We start from the raw sequence: 16,922 nt of genomic DNA on the forward strand, positions 1-16,922 counted from the left end.
ACACACACACTCTCTCTCTCTCTCTCTCAAATTCAAATTCAATGAGCTTTATTAGCATGACGAATATCGTTTGCATTGCTAAAGCAGAGCATAGCTCTCTCTGTCTCTCTATCTCACACACACACACACACACACACACTCTCTCTCTCTCTCATGTTTTGGTGTGATGAAAGCAGCAGTGTGTACCAGCCTTGGGATCACTGTAATGTTTGTTTTATTGAAGTATAGTTTGATGCAGTGGGACCTTTGATGTTGTTTGGCAGTAAAAAGTCTCTTAAATATTTACATAAACAGTACTTTTGGGTTTGAATGCAGAAATGCATTGTTGTTTATTGCAGTATAAAAGCATTTATTCTCTTTTGATGTGTATGTGTGTGTGTGTTTACCTAGTTGGAGACAAGGTCCCAGCCGATATCCGTCTCTGCTCCATCAAGTCCACCACTCTGAGAGTCGACCAGTCTATTCTGACCGGTAAGTGTGTGTGTTTGTGTGTGTGTGTGTGTGTGTGTGTGTGTGTGTGTGTGTGTGTGTGTGTGTGTGTGTGTGTGTGCCTGTCCATCTTAGGTGCTGTATGTGATGTGTTTGAGGTTATCTCTGTGTTTGGGGACACACAATAAGGAGAGGCTTCAGGCCAGAGAAATGTGGTGCGCACTCCTAATGTGTCCCCAAACTAAATGAGTGGTGCGCACTCCTAATGTGTCCCCAACATAAATGAGTGATGCACACTCCTAATGTGTCCCCAAACTAAATAAGTTGTGCAGACTAAATGAGTGGTGTGCACTCCAAATGTGTCCCCAAACTAAATGACTGGTTGGCACTCCTTATGTGTCCCCCAAACTAAAAGAGTTGAGTGTCCCCAAACTAAGAGAGTTGTGCGGACTCCTTTAGTGGAAGATAGAACTCAAATCAATAATGAAAGACCTGAACGATTTAGTGAGAGACTTCTGTGATGATTTAAATACCCAAGCATGATTTCTCTCTGTTTTCTGGAGCTGAGTAGAGAGAGAGAGTGGGGGGGGGGGGGGGGGGGGGCAGTCTGAATAAATGTTTATCCTGAGCCCTGGCTATTTTAAGATCTTTCTTGATGAGATCTCGTGACCTAAATAAGTGAGGACTTTCTCTCTGTCTCCCATGGCCCGAACACTCAGGGGGGAATGCACAGAAATCAGCACAGTGGAACTGGAGAGTTCTCATTCCACTCATAACCACCCTATCTGCAGATGTGTGTGTGTGTGTGTGTGTGTGTGTGTGCACGTTTCAGAGAGAGAGGGATAGAGTGTGTGTGTGTAAGACAGTTTGCGTGTGTGTGTGTGTGTGTGTGTGTGTGAGAGTCTATATGTGTATGTGTGTGTGAAAGCGAGAGTGAGTGCGTGTGTTGTGTGTATATATGAGTGTGTGCGTGTGACATACATTTAGGTTCATTTCTGAGAGTGTGTGTGACATAGTTGTATGGATGGCTGAGAGAGTGTGTGTGTGTGTATGGACGGCTGAGAGAGAGTGTGTGTGTGTGTGTGTGTGTGTGTGTGTGTGTGTGTGTGTCGGAGAGAGGGTGAGAGAGAGTGTATGTGTGTCTGTGACATACAGATAGGCACGTATCTGAGTGCGAGTGTGTGTGTGCGTGACATAGATGCATGGATGGCTGAGAGTGTGTGTGGGAGAGAGAGTGTGTGTGTTCGACATACATATAGTCACGTTTCTGAGTGAGTGAGTGAGCGGCATAGATGTATGGATGGCTGAGAAAGTGTGTGTGTGTGTGTGTAAGAGAGAGAGAGACAGAGATTTATGGACATTTTGAGTGTGTGTGTGTGAGTGTATATGAATGAGTAAGTGACTGACATATATATGAACGGCTGTAAGTGTGAGTTGTTGTTTTTGTGTGTGAGTGAGTGAATGAATGAGGGAACTTGTTTATGTACATGTTGTATATATGTTTATTTTGTATATATATGTATATGTTGTGTTAATGTGACGTACACATCATGTGACTGACATTCTGTGTGCACCCGCTCTGTCTTCCCAACAGGTGAGTCTGTGTCCGTCATCAAGCACACCGACCCCGTACCTGACCCCCGTGCTGTCAACCAGGACAAGAAGAACATGCTTTTCTCTGTAAGTGCTCTCTCTCTTTCTTTCTCCCTCTCTCTCTCTCTCTAACTCTGTCTCTCTCTACCTCTCTCTCTCAAAATGCATTGAAAAACTGTAAACAAACTATGATTGAAATTGACACAAGACCTTTTATGCTCAATGTTCAAAGTTTTATTTTTGAGGACTATAAGAATAGCTTTTAGATGCTTCAATGTTCTAAAACCTTATTGCTATTCTGAAACACTCTGTTAAGCTCCCTTCCGATGAGCGCAGTGTTCTCTGATTCGTCAGCTAGGCAGGCAGTAAGGATTGTGTTACGAGATTGCGTCATCTTGTAACAAAGGCTGGAGTTCCAAGGCGTTTCAGGCAGCTGAGAAATGTGGGAGAGAGTGTGGGCGTGTACTCTAGGCTTTGCAGCTTTACAGAATGTTCAAATGCACAAAAAGCTGTACAACACACTAAAGGAAAGTGAGAAATCGGAAAAGCATAACAGGTCCTCTTTAAAACGCACTGAACTTTCAGGTGGCTAGACGGTGTAATATACTTGTAGGTTGCCTTTTACAAAGAAACCATACTACCACCTTGAGCCATTTCCCTTAACACACCTCCTCAACACACTTTCTGCCCCCTCCCCACCTCCCCACAGGGCACCAACATCGCCGCGGGCAAAGCCTTGGGTGTTGTCGTGGCGACAGGTGTGAGCACCGAGATTGGTAAGATCCGTGACGAGATGGCCTCCACCGAGCAGGAGAAGACCCCCCTGCAGCAGAAGATGGACGAGTTCGGCGAGCAGCTCTCCAAGGTGTGTGTGTGTGTGTGTGTGTGTGTGTGTGTGTGTGTGTGTGTGTGTGTGTGTGTGTGTGTGTGTGTGTGTGCGCGTGTGCTTGTGCGTGTGTGTGTGTGTGTGCGTGTGTGTGTGCGTGTGTGTGTGGGTGTGTGTGTGTGTGTGTGCTCTAAAGGTGTGTGTGTGTGTGTGTGTGTGTGCTCTCCAAGGTCATCTCCCTCATCTGCATCGCCGTGTGGATCATCAACATCGGACACTTCAACGACCCCGCTCACGGAGGCTCCTGGATCCGCGGCGCCGTCTACTACTTCAAGATCGCTGTCGCCCTGGCTGTGGCCGCCATCCCTGAGGGTAAGATTGAAACACACACACACACACACACACACACACCAATACCATTCTACTACTACTGCTACTACTTAAAGATTGCAGTCGACCTGGCTGTGGCCGCCATCCCTGAGGGTAAGATTGAAAAGGCGCACACACACACACACACACACACACACACACACACACACTCTCCCCATCCCTGAAGGTGAGGAACTGAAGCTTTTGTGGGCCTCTCTTGAGAAGCGAATAGAATGGCCACACACACACACACACACACACACACATGCCCACTGTTTTTGCTCTCGAACAAACAAGTGTCACCATCCATCCATCGGTGTTGATGCATCTGTAGCTTTGAAGAAGACAAAGGGACACACCCTGCCATTTACTCATGTTGACAAACAAGAGTTTCTCATCCACACACACACACACACACACACACCCTACACTCTACAGTGTAGATGTACCTACTGAACGGTGTTTTCTCTGCGGCCCCCATCGCAAGTCTGCTAAGTGTCTCATATAAACTGTGTGTGTGTGTGTCTGTGTGTGTTGTGTGTGTCTGTGTGTGTTGTGTGTGGTGTGTGTGGTGTGTGTGGTGTGTGTGGTGTGTGTGGTGTGTGTGTGTGTGTGTGTGTGTGTGTGTGATCTCTGTCTCCAGGTTTGCCCGCCGTCATCACCACCTGCCTGGCTCTGGGTACCCGCCGTATGGCCAAGAAGAACGCCATCGTCCGCTCTCTGCCCTCCGTGGAGACCCTGGGCTGCACCTCCGTCATCTGCTCCGACAAGACTGGCACCCTCACCACCAACCAGATGTCTGTGTGCAGGGTAAGGACCCGCCCCTCTGTAGTGATTGGGCAGCGAAGTTGGGAGGGGAGGAGTATGTGTAAATTAGATAAGTGGAGAATAACAAATCCTGTGTGTGTGTGTGTGTGTGTGCGTGCTTGCCTGCATGCGACATCCACCAGCCGCAATCCCCTGCCACTGGTCCCCCCAGGCTCATGCCCATCTCTGGAGTTGATATACACTTGAACCCTAGCTAGACACACACCCACACACACACACACACACCCACACACACAAACACACACACAAACACTCAAACACACACACACACACACACACAGATGCATGAGAACAAACATGTGCATGCAGACACACACTCATGTACATATATGTTCATGTACACACACACACACACACACACACACAGGCCGTTGCAGTGAGACAGCTGGAGAGGTAGAGAGCTTAGACACAATGGAATGCCCTCTCTCTCCTCCTCTCTTTTTTCAGTAGATCTGAATGACGTCACGACTCTTTGAAGTTGAGAAGTCTGCTGAGGACGAGAATTTCTGCTGTGCCCTCCCACACAATAACCCCCCCTCCCCCTCCCCCTGCCTCTTCCTCCTCTCTATCTCCCCCTTCATTCTCCCTTCTCTTTCCATCTCTCTCTCTCTCTCTCTCTCTCTCTCTCTCTCTCTCTCTCTCTCTCTCTCTCTTTATGAGAACATGCAGTGTTGTTATGCTTCTCAGGGTTGTTTGTTTAAGCTGGGCTGAGGAGGAGTGTTCTTCTCTTGTTTATGTAAGAGTGGGAGTTGGAGGTGGGAGCTTCTGCTGTATGTGTGGTGTGTGTGTGTGTGTGTGTGTGTGTGTGTGTGTGTGTTTGTGTATGTGGTTGTGTTTGTGTGTGTGTGTTTATGTTTTGTTTGCTACTGTATATGTGTATAAGTTTCTGAGTATGCAAGCTCTTCCTTCAGGAGCAAGTTCAAGGTGTGTGTGTGTGTGTGTGTGTGCGTGTGCGTGTGCGTGTGCGTGTTTGTGTGTGTGTGCGTCTTATTCTACCTCTTTCCCTCTCTGCCTTCCTCTTTTTTTCTTTTATTGTATTAAGTGTGTAGTGTGATGCCAACTCACTGAACATATACTACACACTTGGCTACGTGGATCAACGTACACACTGAACATATATTTAAGGTGTCTCTCAACCCATATCAGGATAGCTGTGGGGTGGGCGTTAACAGCGTTCATGTACACATTATTTTAAGGCTGATGAGACTTATGATACTTTAATATTCATGAAGAGAATGGGCGTGCGCTGTGCGTGCGCTGTGTTCTATAACTGAAGAAAAAAAAACACACAAATCGTGGGACTGTAAATACATGCACCAGTTGTACACACAAGATTGATGCATTTGGCCCTCTATCTCACTCACCTCTGTCTCCTATGGTTTATCTTGATGGTCTGGCAGCAGTGGGGATTGGTCAGTTGATATCAATCAGTGATGTGTGCTGCCACCCACTGGTCTTTCTGTGAACTGCAACCAGTGTTGACATTGTATTATACAGTTTTATATATATACAGTATATATTGTTATAAAGTGTGTGAGGGGTTACCTGATTAGTATGCAGAGGATAGAGTTAGTTTTGGGGGAGGTGATCACCATGTAGCCTGTACTTCTCTGTGAGGTCTAGCTGCTCTTGGGTGGACAAGTTTAGAGTTGCGTGTATGTAATTCTGTGACGTGTCTGGAGACATTTTATTAGGGTGTGCGTGTGTGTGCGTGTGTGTGTGTGTGTGTGTGTGTGTGTGTGTGTGTGTGTATCTGACCTCTGACCCTGTGATGTGTCTCCCGCCCTCTCAGATGTTCGTCCTGGACAAAGCTGAGGGGGAGAGCTGCTCTCTGGCTGAGTTCACCATCACCGGCTCCACCTACGCCCCGGAGGGGGAAGTGTAAGTTACGCCACTCTTCACTCTATTGCTAAGGCACGAGGGGGTTCTGAAATATATCCTTAATATTTAATATACTAATAGGAAGTGCATACTGTAGAAAGAAGGTTCATTACATAAAATACACTACTCTCTTAACATAACATTACATGATATACACTACTCTCATAGCATAGCATAACATAAATACACTACTTTCTGACAATTTGAGTAATACATTTTGTAACTATTGTTACTATTATACTGTTACCATTAACTATTGTATGTTGTTATTGTTTTGAGAACAGTGTGTGTGTGTGTGTGTGTGTGTGTGTGTGTGTGTGTGTGTCTTATGCCATCTCATTGTCTGACCTCTGACCTGACTGCTCCACAGCTACCGTGACAACCGGATAGTGAAGACCTCCGGGTACGATGCCCTAGTGGAGCTCTCCACCATCTGTGCCCTGTGCAACGACTCCTCCCTGGACTTCAACGAGGTAAACACACACACACACACACACACACACACACACGCATACACACATAAACTTGTGTGTGTGTGTATGTATGAGTTTGAGGCCCCTATGAGCTTACTGTATGTTTAAGTCTTGACGTGTGTGTGTGTGTGTGTGTGTGTGTGTGTGTGTGTGTGTGTGTGTGTGTGTGTGTGTGTGTGTGTTTCCTGCAGTCTAAAGGCGTGTATGAGAAGGTTGGTGAGGCCACAGAGACAGCCCTTACCTGTCTGTGCGAGAAGATGAACGTGTTTGACACTGAAGTCAGAAGCATGTCCAAGATCGAGAGAGCCAACGCCTGCAACTCGGTGAGTGGACTCCTACTCATCACTTGAGTGTGTGTGTGTGTGTGTGTGTGTGTGTGTGCGCGCGCATAAGTGTATGTGGACATATGTGTGTGCGTATGTGTGTGTGTGTGTGTGTGTGTGTGTGTCCATTTGTCTGTATGTATGTGTAATTTGAGTGGGTTTCCTGCCTTGCCATAAGCTAAACTGTCAGACATTGAAGAAATAAGCATGTGTTAATAAATGTGTGTGTGTATGTGTGTGCGGGCTAACAGGTGATCAAGCAGCTGATGAAGAAAGAGTTCACACTGGAGTTTTCCCGTGACAGGAAGTCCATGTCTGTCTACTGCACACCCAACAAGGCCAAGGCCTCCGTCGGCAAGATGTTTGTCAAGGTGTCCCATTTAATTTCATCATTTAGCAGACGCTTTTATCCAAAGCAACTTACAAGGATGTATAGACATTTTTTACTGATGGCACACTGCACATAAGGAGCAATTAGGGGTTCAGTGTCTTGCTCAAGGATGCTTCGACAGGGAATCGAACTAGCAACTAGCTTCTGATTACTAAATGGGTTCTCTACCTCCAGGACCACTGACTGTCGCCCATGACTCTAGTGCTCTATGTAAGCACTCTCAAATCAGTTTCTTGGATTTTATTAGGGAAGGAAATATAACAACAATATAAACATGTTTTTGGTTAAGAAAATGTCAGATAAAAAAATGACGGAAGATGCATTGACATTTGGACTCAATAGTAGCATTTTCCAGCGTCTGCAATTATTCTCGAGATCTGGTATTTAAAGACAGAGTCTGTGATTCTGATGAAAGGTTATTCATATTTGAGGTTAGAGCCGTGTGTGTGTGTGTGTGTGTGTGTGTGTGTGTGTGTTCTGTGTATGCACTCGTCCACTCCAGAGCCAGGACTGTGTTCTGTGTATGCACTCCACTCATACAGACAGCCAGAGGAGCATTGAATTAGAATACTTTAAGTGTATTTATGAAAGCAGTGGTTAGCATGTGGAGGTTGGGTATCTGACCTCTGACCTCTTAACACCCCCCACCCCCCCCCCCCCCCCACTACAGGGTGCCCCAGAGGGCGTGATTGATCGCTGCACCTATGTGCGTGTCGGGGGCAACAGGGTGCCCATGACCCAGGGCATCAAGGATAAGATCATGGCTGTGATCCGTGAGTACGGCACGGGGCGCGACACCCTGCGCTGCCTGGCCCTCGCAACCAGGGACAACCCCCTCAAGAAGGAGGAGATGGTGCTGACCGACACCCCCAGCTTCGCCGACTACGAGGTGCGTAACGCTACACAGCAGGGATTTATGACATGAACACATGCTCCGCGAGCCAGACCGGGCTTCATTTAATATCAGCTCACCCAGAGAAGAAATGATTAAAATGATTATTAAATCTACCACTGCCCTCTTACACATCTTGCTTTCTCTGTTAGCATCAGCCTTCTATATAGCCCTCTTCTGTCAAACACACACACACACAAACACACACACTTCTTTGTCTATGGTTGTTAAGATTAGCCCTGTCTCACACACCCAAACACCCCCCTCTGTGCTTTAGTCTGACCTGACGTTTGTGGGCTGCGTGGGCATGCTGGACCCTCCACGTATGGAGGTGGCCGCATCCATCAAGCTGTGCCGCTTGGCGGGCATCCGCGTCATCATGATCACAGGGGACAACAAGGGCACGGCCATAGCCATCTGCCGTCGCATTGGCATCTTCGGAGACGACGACGATGTCGAACGCATGGCCTACACCGGCCGCGAGTTTGACGACCTGTCCCCCCACGCCCAGCGCGAGGCCGTCATGAAGGCCCGGTGCTTTGCCCGTGTTGAGCCTTCCCACAAGTCTAAGATCGTGGAGTTCCTGCAGAGCATGGACGAGATCACTGCCATGGTGAGGAGAGAAGGCCTGGTCACAATTAACAACCCTCATACACCTTACGTTTTTCACAAGACACACACACACACACACACACACTCCACATAGACAGCTTATGTGTTTCACAAGCCACACTCACACACACACACACACACACACACACACTCACACACACACACTCACTCCACATAGACAGCTCACGTGTTTCACAGGGTAAACACACATACTCACCTCATGCATTTCACAAGCCATACAAACTCAACATACAGGTATACACGTTCCAATTCAATTTCATTTATATATCGCCAATAACAATCCTAATGGTCTACGTGCTCTTTACAGTGCCTAGATTGAAACCCCCTAGAGAAAGCACTTATGCAAAGTTGGGGCAAAGAAAAACACTCTTAACAGGAAGACACCATGAGCCTAGCTCAAAGGGGGGATCCATCTGCTTGAGGCTGGTCAGGTAGAGAGATAGAGAGAGAAAATAGTGGACAGAAAGGGAAGGCAGGAGAGGAGAAAAGGGATTCAGGAGCAAGCAGATGGATTCATACATGAAACAGAGGATAAAACCTGTTAGCACACATGCAGCATATGTACTTTATGTATACATGATTCCATGGAACATGAAATAAGGTATATACAGGTATGGATAAGAATGGAGACCGCTGGCATTCAAGGTATTGGTTGCAGAACAGGTTAGTGCGTCCCCATAAGGATAAGCACAGCAAAGCAGAAAACTTGATGATTTCACAATCATCATCATACACACACACACACACACACACACACACACACACACACCACCCTCACACAGCTGTGTACGTACAGGCTGCAGATATTTGTCCTTATGGGTTGGATTTGTGTTCCAGAGACCAGATCCTAGATGCTATGCCCTCTATGCTACCTCTGATTACTGATGGTAGTTTTGCTTGAAAAGTGCCCCTGGTTAAACTTGCCAACCTCAATTTTAAGGTCAATGTTAGATGTCAAGGTCAATGTCAAGCATGACTCACCATGAGGAACATGCTGACTGTTCATTTGTTTTCAGACTGGGGATGGAGTGAACGATGCCCCCGCCCTGAAGAAGGCGGAGATTGGCATCGCTATGGGCTCTGGCACCGCCGTTGCCAAGTCCGCATCTGAGATGGTCCTCGCCGACGACAACTTCGCTTCCATCGTGGCCGCTGTTGAGGAGGGCAGAGCCATCTACAACAACATGAAGCAGTTCATCAGATATCTCATCTCCTCCAATGTGGGAGAGGTGGTCTGGTGAGGGACACACACACACACACACATACACACACACACACACACACACACACACACACACACACACACACACACATACACATGAAGCAGTTCATCAGATACCTTATTTCCTCCAATGTGAGAGAGGTGGTCTGGTGAGAGACACACACACACACACACACACACACACACATGAAGCAGTTCATCAGATACCTCATCTCCTCCAATGTGGGAGAGGTGGTCTGGTGAGCGACACACACACACACACACACACACACCCACACACAAACAAACTCTCTCTCTCTCTCTCTCACGCATACACACACGTCTTGATGTCTGTAGTACAAGAGACGCTGCTGCAACTTTAAAAGTTCTGGCTGTTCTGACTGAATCCGCTCATTTGTCAAATAAATGTGTGTGTGTGTGTGTTTCCATGGCGACAGCATCTTCCTGACGGCCGCGCTGGGCTTCCCTGAGGCTCTGATCCCAGTCCAGCTGCTGTGGGTGAACCTGGTGACAGACGGCCTCCCCGCCACCGCCCTCGGGTTCAACCCCCCCGACCTGGACATCATGAGCAGACAACCCCGTAACGCCAAGGAGCCCCTCATCTCCGGCTGGCTCTTCTTCAGATATCTTGCCATTGGATGTGAGTCTGTGTGTGTGTGTGTGTGTGTGTGTGTGTGTGTGTGTGTGTGTGTGTGTGTGTGTGTGTGTGTGTGTGTGTGTGTGTGTGTGTGTGTCTCTTCAGATACCTGGCCATTGGGTGTGTGTGTCTTTAGATACCTTAACATTGGATGTGAGTGTATGTGTGTAGGTGTCTTCAGAAACCTGGCCATTGGGTGTGTGTGTGTTTGTGTGTGTGTGTCTTCAGATACCTGGCCATTGGGGGTGTGTGTGTGTGTGTGTGTCTGTGTGTGTGTGTCTTCTGATACCTGGCCATTGGGTGTGTGTGTGTGTCTGCAGATTCCTTGCTCGTGTGTGTGTCTTTGAATGTGTGTTAAGGTGACTTGTGTGTGACCTTGGCGTCTGTCCTAACTCCTTGATGTCTGTCCTAACTCCTTGACGTCTGTCCTAACTCCTTGATGTCTGTCCTAACTCTTTGACGTCTGTCCTAACTCCTTGATGTCTGTCCTAACTCCTTGATGTCTGTCCTAACTCTTTGACGTCTGTCCTAACTCCTTGATGTCTGTCCTAACTCCTTGATGTCTGTCCTAACTCCTTGATGTCTGTCCTAACTCCTTGATGTCTGTCCTAACTCTTTGATGCCTGTCCTAACTCCTTGCTCTCTGTCCTAACTCCTTGATGTCCTTCCTAACTCCTTGATGTCTGTCCTAACTCTTTGATGTCTGTCCTAACTCCTTGATGTCTGTCCTAACTCCTTGATGCCTGTCCTAACTCCTTGATGCCTGTCCTAACTCCTTGATGCCTGTCCTAACTCCTTGATGTCTGTCCTTACTCTTTGATGTCTGTCCTAACTCTTTGATGTCTGTCATAACTCCTTGATGTCTGTCCTAACTCCTTGATGTCTGTCCTATGTAGTCTATGTGGGCGCTGCCACTGTGTCAGCGGCTGCCTGGTGGTTCATCGTTGCAGAGGACGGCCCAATGATCACCCTCTACCAGCTGGTGAGACCCCAGCACAATACAAATTAAAATGATAATTAATGTATAAATAAAGCTTTCTAAAGCAATGCCCAGAGATCACCCTCTACCAGCTAAGGTGAGAACACAAGGTGAGATCAATAACATAAAGAGGCAAGCTGCCCTAGATCAATACTATAGATGTAAAACACACGGTTCACTGACGTTGAATCAGAGAATCGAACACCAAAAGATCTCTCCTGATACATATAATCATTATTTGAATATTGTGCATTGGATGAAAAATCCAGTTTTAGTCTCTGAGTTTATTCTCTCTCTCTTGCTCTTTCTCTCTCAGAGCCATTTCCTGCAGTGCTGCCCTGAAAACCCTGACTTCGATGGCCTGGATTGCAAGGTGTTTGAGTCACCTTACCCCATGACCATGGCTCTGTCTGTGCTGGTCACCATTGAGATGTGCAATGCCCTCAACAGGTGAGACACACACACACACACACACACACACACACACACACACACACACACACACACACACACACATTCATGCATCTTAAAGCTTGCCAATTAGTGACATCTGTACTTCTGTGTATAGTGTAGAATGTTGTGTAGAATGCGATCTGGTATCCATGGTGATATCAGCAGAATGTTGTGATCTGGTATCCGTGGTGATATCAGCAGAATGTTGTGATCTGGTATCCGTGGTGATATCAGCAGCATGTTGTGATCTGGTATCCATGGTGATGTCAGCAGAATGTTGTGATCTGGTATCCGTGGTGATATCAGCAGAATGTTATGATCTGCTATCCGTGGTGATATCAGTTGTCCTGTCTCCCCTTTGGGACACTCTCCCCTTCTGACGCGTGTCCCTGGCCTCCCTTCCCCAGCGTGTCGGAGAACCAGTCCCTGTTGAGGATGCCCCCCTGGGACAACGTCTGGCTGCTGGGAGCCATCTGCCTCTCCATGTCCCTGCACTTCCTCATCCTCTACGTGGAGCCCCTGCCTGTAAATAAACCACTACATTCATTTAACTTCACCTTCCAGGAGATTTCTAGATAGATAGATAGATAGATAGATAGATGGATAGATAGATAGATAGATAGATAGATGGATAGATAGATGGATAGATGGATAGATGGATAGATGGATAGATAGATAGATAGATAGATAGATGGATAGATAGATGGATAGATGGATAGATGGATAGATGGATAGATAGATAGATAGATAGATAGATGGATAGATAGATGGATAGATGGATAGATGGATAGATGGATAGATAGATAGATAGATAGATAGATAGATAGATGGATAGATGGATAGATGGATAGATAGATAGATGGATAGATGGATAGATAGATAGATAGATAGATAGATGGATAGATAGATGGATAGATGGATAGATGGATAGATGGATAGATAGATAGATAGATAGATAGATGGATAGATAGATGGATAGATGGATAGATGGATAGATGGATAGATAGATAGATAGATAGATGGATAGATGGATAGATGGATAGATAGATGGATAGATAGATAGATAGACGGATAGATGGATAGATAGATAGATAGATAGATAGATAGATAGATGGATAGATGGATAGATGGATAGATGGATAGATGGATAGATAGATGGATAGATGGATAGATAGATAGATAGATAGATAGATAGATAGATAGATAGATGCTTTATTGATCCCGAGGGAAATTAAGGTCTAGTAGACATCTTAAGACCCAACCCAAACAGTGATGATGTTTTGTAGTGTTCCCTCACCACGTTTCCCCTGTGCTCCCTCCCTGTCTCCAGATCATCTTCCAGATCACGCCTCTGGACGTGCCTCAGTGGATTATTGTGGTGAAGTTCTCCATGCCTGTCATCCTGCTGGACGAGATTCTCAAGTTCGTCTCGCGGAACTACCTGGAGCCGGGTAATGATCTGGACAGAGCGCCCCAGTCTCAGGGCTGGTCCCTGGCCGCCTGCACCGAGGGCATCTGCTGGCCCTTGGTGGCAGTCACGCTCCCCCTAGTGGTGTGGCTGTATAGCACCGACACTAACGCAGCTGGAATGGTGTTGTCTTCCTGATTGACTGTCTGGCTCAACGACTGACCGACCCCAACAACTCCCACACTGACCCAGCCCCCCAACACCTGAGTGAAACTAACACACTTACTCTCACACGCACACAAACACACACCTCTCTTAAGAAATTAAAAGTAAAAAAAAAAAGAAAAGAGCAGGGGCGATATAACTGAAGTTATATTTGCATCTATGAAAGGTTGTCCGTCCGACATTATTCTTGTAATTATTATTATATTATTATTATTAATAATAACGGTCATTGGTTTGGTCTATGAATTTCATTGCCATTCAATTACTATTGTTTGTTCTTCATTTTTAAGCACATTGTACAGCTGAATTTCCTTTTGAACAGTGAGATTTGTTTTGGTTCCATAGATGTGCTTTGAGAGGAACGTATTTAATGCACATTGGCCTGTAAAGAGACAACACATATTTTATGGCCATGCTTTGTAGTTGCTTGAAGTCGGGGGGCATTCACCGGACTCTGAATTGCCCCCTGATAACAGTACTCACTTTGGACCTGTTGGATGATGGTACTGTGCCAGACCTTAGGAGATACTCAACTGCTAGACTATTTATGTGGATGCCTGTATATACAGCGTGCATGTTATAAATTACATAAATTAACAGATTTTTTTTTCTCTCAGTAGTTTTTTTTTTTTTTCGTTTCTCTGTGTGTTGTATACATTTCTCACTGTTGAGTTCACCTTTGACCTTTGTCCTTAGAATGTAGGGACTGTTTGACCAGCTGCTAATCAAATGACTTAAACGTGTACTAGAGCTTCAGACTGAAACATGTTTAGAAGGGTGCTCTGGTGGTAAAGAGGCAGTTGTGTGCGTGTGCGTGTGCACGTGTGTGCGTGCGTGTTCCTCGTGAGTCCGCCCAGTGCTAATCTTATATGAATTCTGTGTTTCTGTGACACAGAAGAGCAATTTACAGAGGAGTTAAAGCCACAGGACAGGTGATGTCTAGGGTTTGGGTGAATAATGAATATCCCTAAGCCCACCCAGTTAGCTTTGTGTTGTCTGATTACCAGCTGGTCAATTAGCTCCCACCTTATTAGGCATTTCAAACATGAACTGATGCACTGTTAACGGCTGTTGGCTTCTTCTAGTCTGTGATGCTCTTGCGCCATGTCTGTAGTAGTGTGTGTGTGTGTGCCAAAGATGTCCAAAGCACAAAGCACACGCACATTTAGAGATCATGGGACTCTGGAACTCAGCTGGCCCTGATTCAGGCCAGATCGACTCCAGAACCACCTTCCATAAGGGTCTCTGTGTGCGATGTTTCACTGCTCCTGAATGTTTCACGTGAGGCTTTTTGTGTAACACAAGGGTTAAGGATCATGTTTACTTGAATTTAATAGTGCTGTTTTTTTTCATGCAGTTATTTTGTTGTTTGTGTTCTATTTGTTAAGGTCTTCTGTCAACAACGATGCCTCTTTGTTCTTACTGTTAGGGTTTCTATCCGCATAAGTAAACGCGCACATACTGTACATGAATACACATAGATGCTGATTGTATAGAGCACAAGAGATACTTAAGTGTGCCTGGCTTTGTTACTGCTGGCCATGTTGGAGCAGTGCACCCTGGGGTTTGTAGGCCCCAGGCCTTACTTAGGGCAGTAGGCAGGTAGAGACTATATAAATCTGTAAATAGCACAAGATACTGTTTCTGTGTATAAGAGATTTGATGAGTTTAGTTTTAGATGCTTCATATTTTCTACACTAATGATAGTTGAGGCAGGCTGTATAGACAAGCAGGTACATTGCATGCTGAAAACATAATACACAAAACCTCCTTAAAGCAACTTCCCCTCAACTACTGTTTCTCCCAATGCCTCCCCACAGTGTGAGAACCCACACTGCATGTGTTTGAATAACTATAATCATCACCTGACCCCAACATCTCTTTCTCACACACACACACACATTCCATATATGTAAGCACAGTGTGTGTTGAGAGGTGGTCCCATTCCTGTGTGTGTGTGTGTGTGTCTGTGTGTGTAAGTGTCTAAGGACACACACCTTAACCAGTGCCATGACCTCTACTTGTTTCAATGACACAGTGTGGTTGCTACTCACTTTGATATTCCACTATTAAAAAATATGATTTTGAATGCTGTGTTAAAGTGTTAAATTCAGTTTTATTAGTTTTGTTTATTTAGTTAAAGGTTTTTATTATATTGTTTCGCCTTTTCTAGTTCTTTCATTTGTAAGAATACTATCTTTGCTTCCGAAGATAGGACTGCTGTTATTTTGTATTCGTCTTCTGTGCGTTGACCATTTTCTCTCTCTTCTCTTCTCCTTCTCTCTCTCTCCTCCTCTTCTCTGCAGCACCGGCACTGTAAAGCTGTTTCTGTCCAGCTCCCCCCCTCACTGCTGTGAGGCTTTTTGTTTAGTTTTAGTGCATGAGTGTTCTGAGCAGCTTCCCATCTTCCAAGACCTGCATGTCATAAACGAGCTAGCGTCAATCAAGGAGTGTTAGAGCTATACAAGTAAGAGAAATGGCTGATCTCTAAAGAGAACAAAAATGTGTTTCAAAATAAGAGTGAATGGATACAATTTGGAAAAAGCAATCAGTCATTTTTAGTGACCCATCCCCCCCCCCCCCCCCCACCAGTAAACCCTGAACCCAACCCAACACTGCCCCCCCGCCCCCCTCCTGATGGACCCCCCCACTGAAGTAATTCAGACAGTCAGACAGGCAAACGTTCACCCTGCAGCTCACCGTCTCTGCATGAACCATGGTGCATCTCCTTCCAGAGTAGCTCCTGTGCGTTCATGAGTGTTCTGTGACTGCTCCTGTACAGTACGGCTCCATTTCAAACACCCGGAAAGGGAGGGGAAAAATGTCAATTTCTAAGCAAAATGTCTTTCATGTTTAATAAGCTCCAAAAAAAAAATCACATCTTTTCCAGAGGAAAATGAAATCTTTGTGGGGATGTGTAAATTTATCATATTATTATTATTATTATTATTTTTTGCTTTGCACAGTGATGTGCGAGTTGTTGGCAGAGATGTGTGTATAAAGAGACAGGCAGGGGTGTGTCGACCACGATGAGACAAACACGTACCGCCACTGACACACAACAGCTGACTCCAGGACTGATCAGGCCCAGATGGGGCAGGTGTGCATGTATGTGTGTGTGTATGTGTGTATGTGTGTGTGTGTGTGTGCGCGTGTGCGTGTGTGTGTGTGTGTGTGTGCGTGTGACCTCAGCATACCTGGAGAACTGTAGTTTGTCTTGGTGTTGTATTGATTGTATGCAACATCTCGTTGACGTGGTTTCAGGTCAAATAAAGGGATTCTAGATGAACACGTCCTCTGGGTCTTCTTCTGCATCAGATGGAACCCATTGCATGGAGGGAAATACACCACCATTGACAT

General features: G+C 46.0%; 1 protein-coding gene across 2 annotated transcripts in view; it reads left to right on the forward strand.

Annotated features, from left to right (window-relative positions):
- Positions 1-16,851, forward strand: part of atp2a2a (ATPase sarcoplasmic/endoplasmic reticulum Ca2+ transporting 2a) — a 32,542-nt gene extending 15,691 nt beyond the window's left edge. The window contains exons 6-23 of one of the 2 annotated variants that reach the window (XM_080852745.1): positions 391-471; positions 2,024-2,109; positions 2,732-2,887; positions 3,079-3,220; positions 3,861-4,027; positions 5,838-5,926; positions 6,297-6,399; positions 6,591-6,722; positions 6,974-7,093; positions 7,784-8,002; positions 8,283-8,618; positions 9,655-9,875; positions 10,298-10,500; positions 11,394-11,479; positions 11,793-11,926; positions 12,337-12,454; positions 13,260-13,380; positions 15,869-16,851. In XM_080852745.1, the coding sequence (XP_080708871.1) occupies positions 391-471; positions 2,024-2,109; positions 2,732-2,887; positions 3,079-3,220; positions 3,861-4,027; positions 5,838-5,926; positions 6,297-6,399; positions 6,591-6,722; positions 6,974-7,093; positions 7,784-8,002; positions 8,283-8,618; positions 9,655-9,875; positions 10,298-10,500; positions 11,394-11,479; positions 11,793-11,926; positions 12,337-12,454; positions 13,260-13,380; positions 15,869-15,882 (2,528 nt within the window). In that variant the 3' untranslated portion in view covers positions 15,883-16,851. Of the gene's footprint in view, positions 1-390; positions 472-2,023; positions 2,110-2,731; positions 2,888-3,078; positions 3,221-3,860; positions 4,028-5,837; positions 5,927-6,296; positions 6,400-6,590; positions 6,723-6,973; positions 7,094-7,783; positions 8,003-8,282; positions 8,619-9,654; positions 9,876-10,297; positions 10,501-11,393; positions 11,480-11,792; positions 11,927-12,336; positions 12,455-13,259; positions 13,643-15,868 lie in introns of those variants that run through there. The other variant, XM_080852744.1, reaches the window with a different exon arrangement.
- Positions 16,852-16,922: the final 71 nt, after the last annotated feature.

This window comes from Sprattus sprattus, assembly GCF_963457725.1.
Source record: "Sprattus sprattus genome assembly, chromosome: 15".
Lineage (NCBI taxonomy): Eukaryota > Metazoa > Chordata > Actinopteri > Clupeiformes > Clupeidae > Sprattus > Sprattus sprattus.